Raw genomic sequence first — 16,477 nt, 5'->3', positions numbered from 1 at the left:
AGAACTTTTGAAATTTATATTTCATGCTTATTAGAATATAAAAAAACTGTTTAAAATATGAAGTATTAAAGAACTTTTAAAAGGTTGTTTGTTTTCGCTGCTTATAGAGGCTATTGACCTCACAGACTCAGAATTATTTAAAAGAGAAAAAGAAAGTGTAGATTCACTAAGATAATTTCATCTGTTATCTAGTGCCGATTCTTGAGCGCATCTTAAAATAATTTTCAGCATCTTAAATCATCTATGACCCATAACCTTGGATTTTGTTGTCCAACCCACCATTCAAACATCCATCCATCCAACCATTTATTCATTCTTTGTTGAGGTCTCAAAAAGAACTTAAAATGCTAGCAGTGGAGTTGAGATATATTCAAAAATTATACAGAGCAAAGAGTATTGATGGTATTCATTGGAAAGGCGAGTGCTCTGGAGAGTCAGAAGCACTCCAGCTTACTTGTGCCTTAGCAGATCGATACGGCTGAGGGATGTGGTATTTGAATAGGTTTTGGAGGATGAATAGAAGTGTAAGCTTTTTTAAATATAATGTCTTTGATTTCATTGCATCACTTTGTAATTCATGCTCTTATGATTTCTTATATGCTTTCTATCAAGTAAAAGGTTCAAAATCAGTTATTCCTCTAAAAATTTTAAATTTTGGCTTTTAAAATCAAAGGCTTACTAAATTATCTCTTCCCTCTTATTAATTACCTGTTCTGTTAGTGTGCCTTCAACTTAAGACTAAGCAGTTCATTCTTGTGTGTAAATGGACCCAAGGGCGATGTACCATTACTTGTGATTGTAATTGCTTTCTAATTTAACTTTATGCAACTCATTTATGTTATCTGATTAAACAACTACTGTATTTGAAAGTAGTAAAATGCATTTAAACATTATACCTAGTCTGTAAAGCAAACTTTTAATCTGTTATTGTAGAGTAACAATAGTTTTCCATTGACTTATTTTTGGAATTGCTAGCAAGGAGTGATGGTAGCTAGCAAGATAAATTGACCTTGTTACTTGATTTTGATTACGGAACTGGCGGTGCTACACACATTCCTAGGTTCTACAGAATAGGACTTGATATTCGTTTTCCTGATCTCACTTTGAACCGGCCTTTGTATTTCATGAGCTTGGTTGACAGATTTACATTTTGTGCCTGAGATTTGACTTTCCTTACAGGTTTTAGCTGCCTCTTACACGCCGAAATGTGCTATTCTATTATGTAGTACCTTGGCTCCTTTATTGTGACCTATGAAGTCTCAGGGAAGATATATTTTAATGCTAGAATCAGTATTAATTTATGTGCATTCAGATAGTTTTATTTAGTTGATATTTTATTTGGTTGTTTTTTTTCAAAGCTCATTTAAACTCAGATTTTCAAGGTCTGCTATTAGGGAAATGCCATAAACATAATTTGTCTACTCCAGGAAAGGCAAATGGAACATCACATGGAGATCAATAAAAATGACATTTCAAAATGTTAGCCTGCAGTTTGTGAATCATGCTAAGCCTGTGGCAGAATGAATTTCTTTTCCCCCCTGGGGTATGTGTAGTAAGTATAAATAAGGAAAGAGTGCTGAGTGATACTTAACTCTTTTTTTTTTTTTTTCAATAGAAATTTATTTCTCACAGTTCTGGAGTATGGAAGTCCAAGATTAGGACAGGGTTCTTTTTTAAAAAAAATATATTTTATTGATTTTTTACAGAGATGAAGGGAGAGGGATAGAGAGTTAGAAACATCGATGAGAGAGAAACATCGATCAGCTGCCTCCTGCACACCCCCCACTAGGGATGTGCCCACAACCAAGGGTACATGCCCTTGACCGGAATCGAACCTGGGACCCTTCAGTCCGCAGGCCAACGCTCTATCCATTGAGCCAAACCGGTTAGGGCGATACTTAACTCTTTATGGTTTCATGTTCTTGCTACTAAGCTGTTAATAAACCTTGTGTCTGACTGATGGTTGCCAGAGGGGAGGGGAGTTGGGCCGTTGGATTAAAAAGATGAAGGGATTAAGAAGTACAGATTGGGCACTGGCAGGCTTGGCTCAGTGCTGAAGGATCGTGGGTTTGATTACCGGTCAAGGGCATGTACCTGGAAAAAACAAAGTACAGTTAAACCTCAATCCTCTGTTTGCACAGTAGCAGCATTCCTAGAAAATTCAAGTACATAAAATTCCAAAGAGGCTTGGTGTTTACACAAAAGTGAAATGAGGCCTCGACCTGCACCATCCAGTTCAGTGGCCAGAAGCCACTGGCCATTTGCAATGTGGCTACTCTGGATGTTGTAGACTGGACTAACAATTATTAAAAAATAAGTAATAAATCTCATTAATAATGTTTATATTGATTATATGTTGAAATAATATTTTGGATATACCGGGTTAAATAAAACACATCACCCAGAGGAAAATAAAAGGGGGGGCATGTACCTGGGTTGCAGGTTAAATCCTTGGCTATGTCAGTTGTAATTCATCATCATGTTATCTGTGTGTTTTTTTTAAATATATTTTTTATTGGTTTTATCAAATTTTATATGTGGCTATTATATGATCCCATTTATATGCGATGTACAGAATGGACAAGTCTATAGCAATAGAGAGTACATTAGTGGTTTTTAGAGGCCAGGGGTAGCGGGAATTGTGGAGTGACTACTGATAGGTACGAGATTTCTTTTTGAGGTGATAAAAATGTTCTGGAATTGTGATGGTTGCACAACTTCATGAATGTTCTAAAAATCATTGAATCGTACACTTTAAAAGGGTGGTTGTGTGGTTTGTGAATTAAATTTCAGTAAAGAAATCTGTGACAATAGAATCAAATAGTTCTGTGAGGCTGTACAAAGAGCAATACGCTTGTCTCCACCCATGCATTTCCCCCACCCCAGAAGCAGCTAGTCAGCTCTTCTGGCTAATTCTTTTTTTTTTTTTAAATATATTTTATTGATTTTTTACAGAGAGGAAGGGAGAATCGAACCTGGGACCCTTCAGTCCGCAGGCCGACGCTCTATCCACTGAGCCAAACCGGTTTCGGCATGGCTAATTCTTTTAGAAGGCACATTCCTATCTGTAGAATACAAAGCATGCTTGTCTTGTACTTTTTGATTTATCAGTTTTTGGAATTATCTGTTTATTTCATGTGGAAGATGAGGATTTATCTTTCCCTCCTCTCTCTGCCCTCTCCCCTCCAACCCCACCCTCCTAACCCCCTGCTATAATCTATATCTTTTCACACGTTAGTCTTATATGGTTATACCATGAATTTGGTTAGATTAAAAATTACTTTGTATTATTATAACCATATAAATGCTGCTCATAGCTAAACCATGAAATCATAATAAGTTCTTTTCCACACAGCTTTTTGTTTTCCTTGGAGTTAATAACAGTCTTGGATTTTTTGTTGTAGCTGCTGTTAGTTATTTATGTGCTCATCGCTGATTCAGCTGCAGATTCTGCTGGTTGTCTGAACCTTTCAGAACATTTACATGTAGTGTAATCTATTGGTTTCATCTTCGAGAAATCTGTTCAAGGGCTTGTACAAATGCTCCCGTCTGGAACGTGCCCTTCTGCCTGGCATGCAGCTGTCTAGCAGGTTTTTCAGTAAGGACCTAGGTTATGTACTATATAACTTGAGTTCTTCCAAGTCCAGAATCAAACATTCATTTAAGATAAAGATTCTCAGAAAACTGGGAATAGATGGGAATTTTCATAACCTGATAAAGGGGATCTAAGCAAAACCTATAACTAACACCATACTGACAAAAGATTGAATGCATTCCTCCTAAGATTGGGACATAGCAAGGATGTCAACTTTTACCATTTCTATTTAACATTGATGGGGGATTCTAGGTAATTTAACAAGTCTAGATTCAGGAATAGAATTTGAAAATACGAAAATTACAGGAGAGAAAGAGACCACATTTATATGACGTTTATTACAGTATATTATAATTGTTCTATTATAGTTGTTAATCTCTTACTGTGCCTAATTTGGAAGTTAAACTTTATCATAGGTATATATATTTAGGAAAAAACATAGTTTATATAGGGTTTGATGCATCCACAGGGGAGAGTCTTGGAACGCATCCCCCATGGAGGATGGGAGACTACTGTAAGCTGGGGAGTTGTACCACTTACTCATTTGTTTCCTTCTGTTATTCACTGGGCTGCCAGTTGTCCAATATATTGAAACTGTGGTTTCATGTATTTTGTCTGTTTTAAACATTTTTTGAAGGTCAGGATAGTAAACCCAGTTTCTATTAGTGTATCATGGCTGGATGTGGGGCGACTTTGATACACATTTAATAATGAAGGGTAACATAGTGAATTCAGTGCTTCTGTGGCTGCAATGTACTGGTTCTTTGCACTTGCACTTCATGTCTTAGGGGCCCTGTTCTCTACTGACATTCTTTTTTTTTTTTTTTTAATATATTTTTATTGGTTTCAGAGAGAAAGGGAGAGAGAGAGAGAGTGAAACATCAATGATGAGAGAGAATCATTGATTGGCCGCCTCCTGCACACCCCCTACTGGGGATCACACCCACAACCTGAGCATGTGCCCTTGACTGGAATCGAACCTGGGACCCTTGAGTCCGCAAGCCGACGCTCTATCCACTGAGCCAAACCAGCTAAGGCTCTACTGACATTCTTTCTTTGTATTACTATAAAAGTTTCTTCTAATATGGTTGTCCTTTTTCTTTCTAGTCATGGGTAAAGCTGTCAGGAACAGTTATCATAGAAATAGAAACATTTAAATTACTGGTATGATAAGCTTATTTCTTGCTGTAGCCATTCAGAATATGTATTTGTCACTGCCTTGGGTGCTTTGAAGTGAAAATGTGCTTAGAAATAAAAAGTTTTAAACCCACTTTGATTTTACATTAAGTTCAGTTTTTCCAGTGCAGTTCCAGAGTTTAGTTCAATTGAAACCGTATGACTCCTCTCAAACTAGAAGAATCCTTTAGTGCACTATTTGACATGCTTAGATTTGGACATTTCTGACCCTCTATGAGCCTCGATAAGCTTATTTATTTTTCTTTTGTTTTCTTACTCTGATTTCATAGCTGCTATAGCATATGCATAGTCAGCAGTTTTTTTTTTCTCTCTTTATTCATCCCAAATCAAAAGAAAAAAAGACCAGGGTGGTGACTTTGAAATCAGATATAAGAATGACTTAAAAGATTGGATTCTATCTTTCAAATGGGCTTCTAATATATATTTTTTAAGGCTTTGAATATCAGCTTGCTGTTTTGGGGATGAGTTTCCCAGAACTGCCTCCATCAGTATTGCTAAGAACAGAGGAACTTTGTAGGAACATTTTTTCTTTAAGGAGGCAATTCTTCTTGCTAAATATGCCATAAGAACTTGAAGAATGATCTTAATTTCTCATTTTAAAATGACTGTCATACTGAGCCAGACTATTTAACATTTCAAAGTTAGAGCACATGGATTCGTCAATAAATTTAAACGTGATAGTAGTCTCCATTACTACTAAGTTGTTTGAGTAGTATATTATGTTCACATTTTAAATGGATATTGATCTTCATTCAGTGACCGAATTGGAGCATCTCAATTCTTATGAAATTGCTGATTCTCTTCCACTTTGTAGGCATGCGGCCAGACATAAATTCTAGCCAATATTCCCCAGATTTTTCTTACCTTTGCTTCTTTAATGCAATAGTCTTTAGAAAATAATGCTTTTTGCATACTAAAAGTAGCAAAAATAAATTGTCTTTAAAACAACAAACTTACAATACATTCCTTGTGTTGTGTCTTGAAGGTATTTGAAGTTCATTGAGTTGCCGTTGTCTCAGAGGAAGTTTTGTCAAAGATGTCAGCAGTTGCTCCTGCCAGATGACTGGGAGAAGCATCGTGAACACCAGGTCATGGGTGATATTTCTGTCACCCAGTTAAAAAGGCCCAGTCAGCTCCTTTCTCCGTTGGAAAACAAGAAGACAAATGCGCAGTATTTGTTTGCTGATAGGAGCTGTCAGTTCTTGATAGACCTACTTTCTACCCTTGGGTTCAGAAGAGTGCTGTGTGTTGGAACACCGAGGTAGGTTATGTGGTTTTTAAGAAACTTTTCCTGGCACCACTGTTTAAACTGTAAGAAAAAAATTCTCAAGTTCCAGGATAGAGCATGAAGCTTTGAGTAGACAAAGAAGTATATAGAATGGTCCCTCTAAAGGAGTTTGCAATCTGTAATCCAGGAGTTTGCAATCTTTATAGATTTCTGATATATGATAGGAGATTCTTTCTGATTGGCTCTTAAATTGTGTTTATAATGTTAGAATTTTCTGTTTCAGATAAGTTCTGCCTTTTAAAAAATATTTGTAAAACTGAAACTTTGATTACATCTGCCAAATTCTCTTCAGTGAACTATCAGAAATATCAGGAGAACATTAATTTTTTTTGTTTATTTGTTTATTATCTATGACCTTTGTAACTTCATATTAAATTTGCTTTCACTAATTGCTTTAGGTTGCATGAGCTGATCAGGTTGAAAGCATCAGGTGACAAGAAGCCTAACATTAAAAGCCTTTTATTGGATATTGATTTTCGGTAGGTTTACAAAGTATAATATTTATTCCCATTCATTGTCTCCTGCTTTTAATTGTTTTTCCTCTTTTTAATTGTTTATTACCTGTTCTAATCCTAGTTAACATTTAGAAGTAGTCATTGGTGATAAGGCACTTTTTCAGTCATATAAACTCCATATGTAATCCTCCACATTTCAGACAGAGGCTGTGAATTTCTCCTTTTTTTTTTCTTTTCCTCACTGTACCCTCTCCTGCCTCCCCCCACTCCCCTTTCCTTCTGATAAAGTGAATTTCTCTTTTTGCTAGTGTGCTTCCTAAATTTTGTCCATGAATGTGCCTCGTTGTCTTTGGCTTATGATTTAGTGATGAATTCCTACTGAAATTTCTTCTCATATGCTTGTTTTCAAAGATAATTCTGAGCGTCCTCCAGGACTTCGTTTCATTATGCTGTTTTAAGTGCGATAAGGCATTTATTTAATATTTTTACCAGATGATGTGCATGTTGTTGTCTTTCACTGTACGTAGCCTAAACGAAGGGCCTGCTACCTGGGGAATAGACAGACCCCAAGGCTGAGGATTAGCAAACAGAGAGCTTCAGAGTCAAATGGCTGCTGATAGGTTGGGGCAAATGGATTTGAGACTGGGGATCGTGCCTGCAACCCAGGCATGTGCCCTGACTAGGAATCTACTGGGGACTTCGTGGTTCATGTGTTGATGCTCAAACACTGAGCCACACTGGCCGGGCTGCATTTAAAAATTTTAAAACATAGAATCATAACTTAAAGTCTTTTTTTCCACTTGCTGTATTTTAGGCATATTTTTAAAAAATGAGATATATTTCAATACATTTTTAGTATTATTCACAAGATTGTACAATCATCACCATTGTCTAATTCCAGAATATTTCCATCGCCTTTGAAACAAACACTCTTCCTATGAGCAGTCTCTCTTCATTTCCCCTTCCCCTAACCCTTGGCCATCACTAATCTACTTTCTGTCTCTTCTCCAGATTTCATATACATGGAATCATATAATATGTGACCTCTAGTGTCTGGCTTCTTTCACTTAGCATAATGCTTTCAAGGTTCCTCCGTGTTGTAGTATGATCAGTACTTCATTCCTCTTTATGGCTGAATAATACTGTATTATATAGACATACCAAATTTTGTTTATCCTTTCATCAGCTGATGGACATTTGGGTTGCTTTCACTTTTCAGCTATTATGAATAATGATGCTGTGAACACTTGTGGACAGTTTCTTGTGTGAATATATCTTCATATCTCTTGGGTATTGTATTAATTTACTAGGGCTGCCATTACAGGATACAGTAGATTGGGTGGCTTCAACAACAGAAACTTATTTTCTCATAGTTTTAGAGGCTGGAAGTCCAAGATGAAGTGTCAGTGAGTTTGGTTTCTTCTGAGGCCTCTCTTATCTTGCAGATGGCCGCCTTCTCACTGTTCTCACAATGGTCTTCTCTCTGTGTGTGCATATTTCTTCTTCTAGTAAGGACACCAGTCATATTCATTGGGGCCTACCCTAAGGACCTCATTTTAACTTTATCGTTTCTTCGAAGGGCCTGCCTCCAAATACAGTTACAAATTGAAGTACTGGGGGTTAGGACTTTAACATAGGTATTTGCGGGGACACAGTTGAGGCCATATCTACCTAGGAGTAAGATTGCTAGGTCATATGATAACTGTATTTAACTTAATGAGGAATTGCCAAATTGCTAAAACACAGGTAACTACATTTTATTGATGGTTAGTGATGTTGAGCATCTTTTCATGGCTTATGGACTAGTTGTTTATCTGTTTGGAGAAATGTCTATTCAATCCTTTGCCCATTTTTAATTGGTTGTCTTTTTATTGTTGAATTGAAAAAGTTCTTAATATATTCTGGATACTAGACCCTTATCAGATTTATGATTTGCAAATAATTTCTCCCATTCTGTGGGTTGTCTTTTTACTTTTTTTTTTTTATTGATTAAGGTATTACATATATGTCCTTATCCCCCCATTGCCTACCCCCAACCCTGTCTTTTTACTTTTGATGAAGTCCAGTTATTCTCTTTTTTTCTTTGATTGCTTGTGTTATAGGTATCATATCTAAGAAACTATTAACTAATACAAGGTCATGAATATTTATACCTGTTTTTTTCTTAGAGCTTTTTATTTTAGTTCTTATATTTAGATTTGAGTTAAATCTTCTATATGGAGTGAGGTAGGGATCCAACTTCATTCTTTTTGCATAGTTGCCTTGGCACCATTTGTTGAAATGATTATTCTTCTCCCCTTGAATTATCTTGGTACCTTATTGAAAACCAAATGACCATAAATGCATGGGTTTATTTTTGGACTCTAAATTCTGGTCCACTAATCTGTGTCTATCCTTATGCTAGTCCCACACAATCTTGATTATTGTTGTTTTGTAGTAAGTTTTGAAATTAGGAAGTGTGAGTCTTCTAACTTTATTCTGTTTCAAGATTATTTTTGCTATTTTGGGTTCCTTGCATTTTATATGAATTTTAGGGTCAGCTTGTAAATTTCTACAAAAAAATCAGCTATGATTTTTTAATAGAGATTGCATTAAATTTGTAGATCAATTTGGGGAGTATTACCATCTTAATCGTCTTCCAGTTCATAAACATGAGAGTCTTTCCATTTATTTAGGTCTTCTTTAATTTCTTTAAGTGGTATTTTTTAGTTTTCAGCATATAGGTCTTGCACTTCCTCTGTTAAATTTACTCCTAAATATTTTGTTCTTTTTGTTGCTATTGAAAATTGTTTTCTTAATTTCATTTTGTATTATTCATTGCTATTGCCCTGATTTACTTTAGAAAAAAAATTGTGGCCCTAGCCAGTTTAGCTCAGTGGATAGTGTTGGACTGTGGACGAAAGAGTCCCGGGTTCTGTTCTGGTCAAGGGCATGTACCTAGGTTGCAGGATCCTCCCCAGACTGGGCCCTGGTCCCAGCGCTTGCTGGAGGCAATCAATCTGTGTGTGTCTCTCACATCGATGTTTCTCTCTCTCTCTCCCTCTCTATTCCACTCTCTCTAAAAATCAATGGAAAAATATCCTTGGCTGGGGATAAAAAAAAAAAGGTGAAAAAATTGTGACAGAATATACATAGCATAAAATTGGTCATGTTAACCATTTTAAATATACAACAGTTCAGTAGTGTTAAGTAAGTGAAGTACATTTACATCATTGTGCAACCATTCTCCAGAACTCTTTTCACCTTACCTGATTTACCTTTAATTTGAAAGATTTAAGTGGCCCCTTAACTCTTTTGCCTTAAATGCCATGTCTTTACATTTTTACCTTTCTTGAGCGTGAAGTTGAAATCTCTTGGTTAGAGTAGGGCATAGGGGATGTGGATAAAGTTATTTTATAACTTATGGAATACACTAATACTTTTTTTTCATGTCTATAAACCTCTGTGTGTTGCAAACAAAAGCCCAAGGTGTTGTGTTAAGATGTTATCCTAGCTTAGTTTCTTTGATCCCATACTGTGTTACTCAGTCAATTCTTCAAAAGGTCAACATTGGGTTTTAAGAGAGAGCTGGTCTATTGAAACACAGGAGTAGCCAGAACGAATTCAGTCTGTTGCCTGTATTTACAGTATGGAGTGTGTGGGTTGGTTTAGGTTTCTCACAGTTAAATCAGGAAAAACTCCCTGTGGGAATGGAGTGGCAGTTGGCACTTTGACTTTGGTTTGTTGTTGCCCTACAGAAGGTCTGTCCAAGGCTGCAGAAAGCTGCCTCAACTCCAGCATTACATGTAGATGTGCTGTAAATATCCTTTTCAGGGGTCTAAGATATGAAGTTAACATTTGCTAAGATGGATTTCTATATGCTCTAATTTTAGCATGAAAGATGTGAAACTCTATTTGGCAAACTATCATCCAAATAAAGTTATATAAAAAAATGGATTTCTTGGGTTCATTTCATGAACTGATTTTATTCAGCTCTTGATTACATTTCCTGTGTGTAGAGTATGTTTCACACTTGGTAACTGACTCATTTAAAGAGAATGAATGGCCAAATTAAATGAACGTCCTTTTGAGCAGTTTTCAAGTGCATGCTTTCTGATTGGTTTTGTTTGCTTTATTCAGTGGAGAGAATAATGCTTTGTGGCCAATTTCATTTTAAGAGGGTAATGTTGAGTGATTGTTCATAATTTAAAATATGAATAATTATGCTTCCTTGTTTGTATTCGATGAAACTTAGAGCTGAAATCTAGGCTTTTTTTCTCTCTCTGGCCCTGCTCAGTGCTGCCTAGGAAGTTTGGGACAACTGTGCTGTGTTGAATTTTATGTAAATAAATTTTTCTTTTTTAATGAAAAAAAAATGACTATGGTGTCATTGTGAAGCAATAAAAAAATGGAGAGTCAGTAGAAATACATTTTTAAAGGGATTGTATTTTTTTTTTGCTTACACAAAGCGATGCAAGAGAGAAGAAAACTCTCAAAAGATAGTTGACTCACAGCTCTACTGGTATTGACAAATATATATTAATTAAATAACTGATGTATATATAGTGTTAGCTATTTGTAATTTAGTTAAATAGGAAGACATTTGTTTATTAGTGTTTGGATTGTTCAGTAAGTTACAGTATATAATTTAAATATTTTTCAGTTACCCAAACCTTTTGTTTATTTCTTCAATGCAGATGTACTAACAGTATCTTAAATAATATTAAGGGATAACATAATGAGAATGGTGAACAGCTGTTCCCCATCTCCACAGAAGAAGAAGAAATGGATTAGGTTACAGGAGGGGAGATTTGGTTGGACATAAACATAATTCCCTAATATTAGGGACATTAAAGCATATTAGCTGGTGTTTATTAAAATAATGAGACCTGACATTTCAGTATATGCTATTTAGCAGGCACTGTGTTAAGCACTTTACATACATTATCTCATTTATTCTTACCAAGGCCTATGATGTGGAAACTACTGTGTTTCTCATTTTGTAGATGAAGAAACTGGGGCTCTGATAGGTGAAATACTTACTAAGGTTACACTGCTAATAGGGTTTGAAACCAGGTCATCTGACTATAAATTCTGCTTTTAACCACAGTATACGAAGAAGAGGATAAGCAGGGTTGCCATTATAATACCCTGGACGGTGAATCAGTTGTAGACAGTAATGGGTAACTGAGAATAGAGTAGACAAAGTTGTTCTGCTGTCGTGATCTGGCTAAAGAAGTCATAGAAGTAAGGATGTGTCCCTGATGTTTTTCAGTCTTTCCACTGTGCATTCCGTAGCAGGATGATGTGATTCATTTGTGAATTGTTTATAACAAAATTGTCAAAGTTCAAGATCCTATTGAGATAAAAATGAGGCTTCTATAATATATAAAAAACTCAGAAATCAGCATGAAAGACATTAAGATCCATATACATAAATGGAGAAAACAGAGACAGGCAGTACAAATACACTTAAGGAATGAGGAAACCTCAGTCTTATAAGAAACTAAATAAATGCAAATTTAAACCATTATGTTAGTATGAATTTTGCCTACTAAATTAGCAAAAATTTATAAAGTTAATAACCAAAGTTGGTACTCTCATTCATTGCTGATGGTATTTTAAAGTAGTGTGTTACACCTGAAACTAATATAATATTCTATGTCAACTTGCAAAAAATTTTTTAATTAAAAAAATAAAAATAAATTTTAAATAAAGTGATTCATCCAACAAATAACCCTCTTTCCCAGCACTAATTCAGTAAATATGAAATGCACATACTTTTTTAAATATATTGAAAAGCACCTATATATATAAAAGCCTAAGCAACCATCGCAATCGAATGGACAATGGAACAGGCTGTGTGGGGCTACTAGGCCGGCAGGGGGGTTAGTGAGGGGTGACCAAACGACCGAGCAGCAGGCTGAGTGGGGCGACCAGGCCTGCAGGGGGGGCAGTAAGGGGCGACCAGGCTGGTGGGGGGGGCAGTTAGGGGTGACCAGGCCGGTGGGGGGGGCAGTTGGGAGCAACAAGGCCAGCAGTGGGGGCAGTTAGGGGCATCTAGGCTGACAAGGGGGGCAGTTGGGGGTGACCAGGCCATCAGGGGGGGCAGTTAGGGGCGATCAGGCAAGCAGGCAGGTGAGCAGTTAGGAGCCAGTGGTCCTGGATTGTGAGAGGGATGTCTGACTGCCGGTTTAGGCCCGATCCCAATCCCCAGGATTGGGCCTAAACTGGCAGTCGGACATCCCCCGAGGGGTCCTGGATTGGAGAGGGTGCAGGCTGGGCTGAGGGAACCCCCCCGCCGTGCACGAATTTTGTGCACCAGGCCTCTAGTCCTATATAATAATCCTATATAATAAAAGGCTAATATGCAAATCTACCGAACGGCCGAACGACTGGTTGCTACGACGCGCACTGACTACCAGAGGGCAGATGCTCATCCCAGGAGCTGCCCCCTCATGGTCAGTGCGCTCCCACAGGGAGAGCGTTGCTCAACCAGAAGCCCTGAGCCGGGCTCATGGCTGGCGAGCACAGCAGCGGTGGCGGGAGCCTCTCCCGCCTCTGCGGCAGCACTGGGCCTCTAGTATTTTATAAACTAATCTGCAAGAGACAAGAAAAACTTTGCATTATATACTTTTTTGTGTGAATCACAGAAGAAAATATAGTAATATGAGCAGAAATGTTGATTCACTATTTTCCTTAAAGTTATTAACTGAGTGTTCCATAGTTTTAGCACTTATATATTAAACTTGGGAACATAATTTATATTTTTTATTCATCATTCACTGTTATCAACTAAGATTTGGAGAAAGTATTCTTTTTGTTTTTTTCTCTTAAATACGAATTTTGCTCTAGCCAGTTTGGCTCCGTGAATAGGGTACCAGGTTTAATTCTGGTCAAGGGCACATACAGGATTGCTGTCTCGATCCCCAGTAGGGGTCATGCAGAAGGCAGCCGATCAATGATTCTCTCTCATCATTGATGTTTCTATCTCTCTCTCCCTCTCTTTTCCTCCCTGAAATCAATAAAAAATATACTTAAAAAAAACACAAAACCCACTAATTTTATTTTTTTAAATTTTTAAGTTTTTTTTTTATTTTTTAGTCCTCACCTGAGGATATTTTTCCATTGATTTTTAGAGAGAGGGGGAGAGGAAAAGACAGAAATATCAATGTGAGAGAAACACATAGATTGGTTGCCTTCTGCATGAGCCAGAACTGGGGCTGGGCCAGGGAGGATCCTGCAACCAAGGTACATGCCCTTGACCAGAATTGAATCTGGGACCCTTCGGTCTGCAGGCCATTGCTCTATCCACTGAGCCAAACCGGCTAGGGCTGGGAAAGCATTCTTTATTTCGAACACTTGAAGCATGATGAAATTAACTTTATTAAAGGTGTGATTTCACAGTTTTAAAATTTAGTTTATATTTATTTATTGTATAACTATGACTGGACAAGTAACTCCAGTAATAAGCAAATTATTTTACAGGTATTCGCAGTTTTATATGGAAGATAGCTTTTGCCATTATAACATGTTTAACCATCACTTCTTTGATGGCGAGGTAAGAATTACAAACATTATCTCTCTCTTCTCTTGTGAAGAATAAATTCAAGAGTATCTCCTTTGTTATTTTTCTAAAGTCCCTTAAGATCAAATTGTGGCTGTTCCACCATTTACTCATAGAGATATTTTATTCATTAACTGAGAAGATATTGAGCATCTAGAAGTGATCAAATTATTTCTCTTCCAAGACTGTTCACTACTTTTTGGGTAAAGATCCACTTTCTTACCGAGGCCCACATGACTTTGTGTGGTCTGAGCCCTGCCACGCTTCAGCCCCTCCTCTCCCTGCTCCTGCTCGGCTCTTGGTGTTCATCTCGAACTTCCATCTGGAGCTAGCCTCTCCACCACAGGGCCTTTTGCCCATGCCATGCCCTCTGCCTTCTACTCTCCATGTGCCTTGTTAATTTTACCTCATTCTTCAGAGCTCTGTTCCAAGTCTCTTTCTCCAGCCTCCCCTGAGCCCCAGACAAGGTCAAATTTTCCTTCATGGAGTTACGATACTATAATTAAACTAGAGGCCTGATGCACGAAATTTGTGCAAGGGCCTTGGCCCCGCTGCCCCTGGGCCCCGCCTACTGTGGCTTTGTCCAGAAGGAAGGACGTCCGGAAGGATGTCTGACCTAATTAGCATATTACGCTTTTGAAATTATATGTAGTTGTGTGTTTAGTTGTTTGGTGTCTGACTCCCTGGTAAATTTCATGTCCCAATTAAGGGGATTTATGGTTTTATTAGATTACTCCTTTAAAACTAGTGTCTGATAAAGATGTGTCAACATAGGTTCATCAATTCTAACAAATGTACCCCTCTGGTGGGCAATGTTAATGGGGAGGCTGTGCATGTGTAGGGCCAGGGACATGTGTGATATCTCTGTATCTTCTCAATTTCGCTGTGAACCTTAAAACTACTCTAAAAAAATAGTCTTAATAAAAAGATAGTGGCTTAAAGGAAGCTTCTTTCAATATGATGCTAATAACGTCACTGTGAATAAACAACGCAGCAGAGCTGATACTTCCACTCCTAGTTTGAGCTCTTTGTCAGTCTTATTATAAAATAAAAATCACAACCAACCAGTAGTCACACCTGCCAGGAGGTTTTGATTGGAATTATCAATATCTCTTGAAGCATATCTGTGTGTGTGTGTGTGTGTGTGTGTGTGTGTGTGTGTGTGTGTCACTTTTTAAAGATAGTGAACCATGCTAAAGTATTTATTGTGCTTTAAGATATAGCTAATGATAGAATGAAAACCAAGCAAGACTAAAAAACCAAGCATTTAGAAAATGAAAACAGATTCTGAATTGTTGGTTGGGATTGAAAATGAGTCTCCTGATTTAGTAAGGATAGCCAGGGATGCACACCTTCCTTCAGGATCAGTTGGGTATTGGGATGTCTATTTTTCAGCTATTTATCTCTCTCCCTCTCCCTTCCTCTCTGAAATCAATAAAAAAAATACATTTTTTTCAAATTTTTATTTTATTTTTATATGTATTTTTATTGATTTTAGAGAGGAAGGGAGAGGGAGAGAGAGATAGAAACATCAATTTTGAGAGAGAATCATTGATTGGCTGCCTCCTGCATGCCCCCTACTGGGGATTGAGTCCATAACCAGGGCATGTGCCCTAGACCGGAATCGAACCTGGAACCCTTCAGTGTCCAGGCTGATGCTCTCCACTGAGCCAGACCAGCTAGGGTAATAAAAATATATTTAAAAAAATAAATAAAGTGCCAGTTTTTAGTGATAACTGAGATGAAGAAAAGAGTTAGGTTACTATCAACATTGGTGGCATAAGTGAGCATCAGTTTCCATAGGTGTTAACATTAGGACCTCAGCAACTCTTGACAGGACATTACAGCCTAGATTCTTACCTGGAAGGATATGCTTAATGTTTTTGAAATTTGGTTAAGAGTTTAGGCCTAGTTTACTTGTTTATTTTCTTTTTTCTGCTTTTAACTAAGGAATTTGAAGATTTTCCAATAACATCATCCGTACTTTAGGTCCTGTTCTTGTCGGCAGGTTAAGAAAGTACCAGGCAGCGCTTGAAAAATGATTAACCTTCTTGACACACTATCCTTTGCTGTAGGACTGCCAGTAGGAGGTTAACAGTGACTCTCCTAGGGAAAAGGGATTAGGATACGGTGCTTTTTCCTCTCATCAGTTGGGATTTAGTAGTAGAACAATACATATTTTAAAGTACATATAGGCTTATTAAAGTTTAACATACCACTCAACTTTAAAATCATATGCCACTCAGGGTATAGTTAAGTGTTGATTTGCTTTTATAGATGAGTACGTACTTGAAAACTATTACACAGTTGACTGGAGTTATTATTATAGATGTATCTCTTATTAACATCTCCCAAAACAACAACAACAAAAAAGATACATATTTTAGACAGCAGTT

General features: G+C 37.2%; 1 protein-coding gene across 1 annotated transcript in view; it reads left to right on the top strand.

Moving 5' to 3' along the window:
• ZCCHC4 (zinc finger CCHC-type containing 4) overlaps positions 1-16,477 on the top strand; it is a 43,931-nt gene that overhangs the window by 4,806 nt on the left and 22,648 nt on the right. Inside the window, 3 exon segments of the mRNA XM_080649627.1 lie at positions 5,778-6,053; positions 6,479-6,559; positions 14,003-14,075. Of these exon segments, the coding sequence (XP_080505753.1) occupies positions 5,778-6,053; positions 6,479-6,559; positions 14,003-14,075 (430 nt within the window).

The sequence above is a fragment of the Plecotus auritus genome (genome assembly GCF_963455305.1).
Source record: "Plecotus auritus genome assembly, chromosome: 1".
Taxonomy (NCBI): Eukaryota; Metazoa; Chordata; class Mammalia; order Chiroptera; family Vespertilionidae; genus Plecotus; species Plecotus auritus.
The sequence above is the reverse complement of the archived record's forward strand: the minus strand, read 5'-3'. Positions and strand labels throughout refer to the sequence as shown.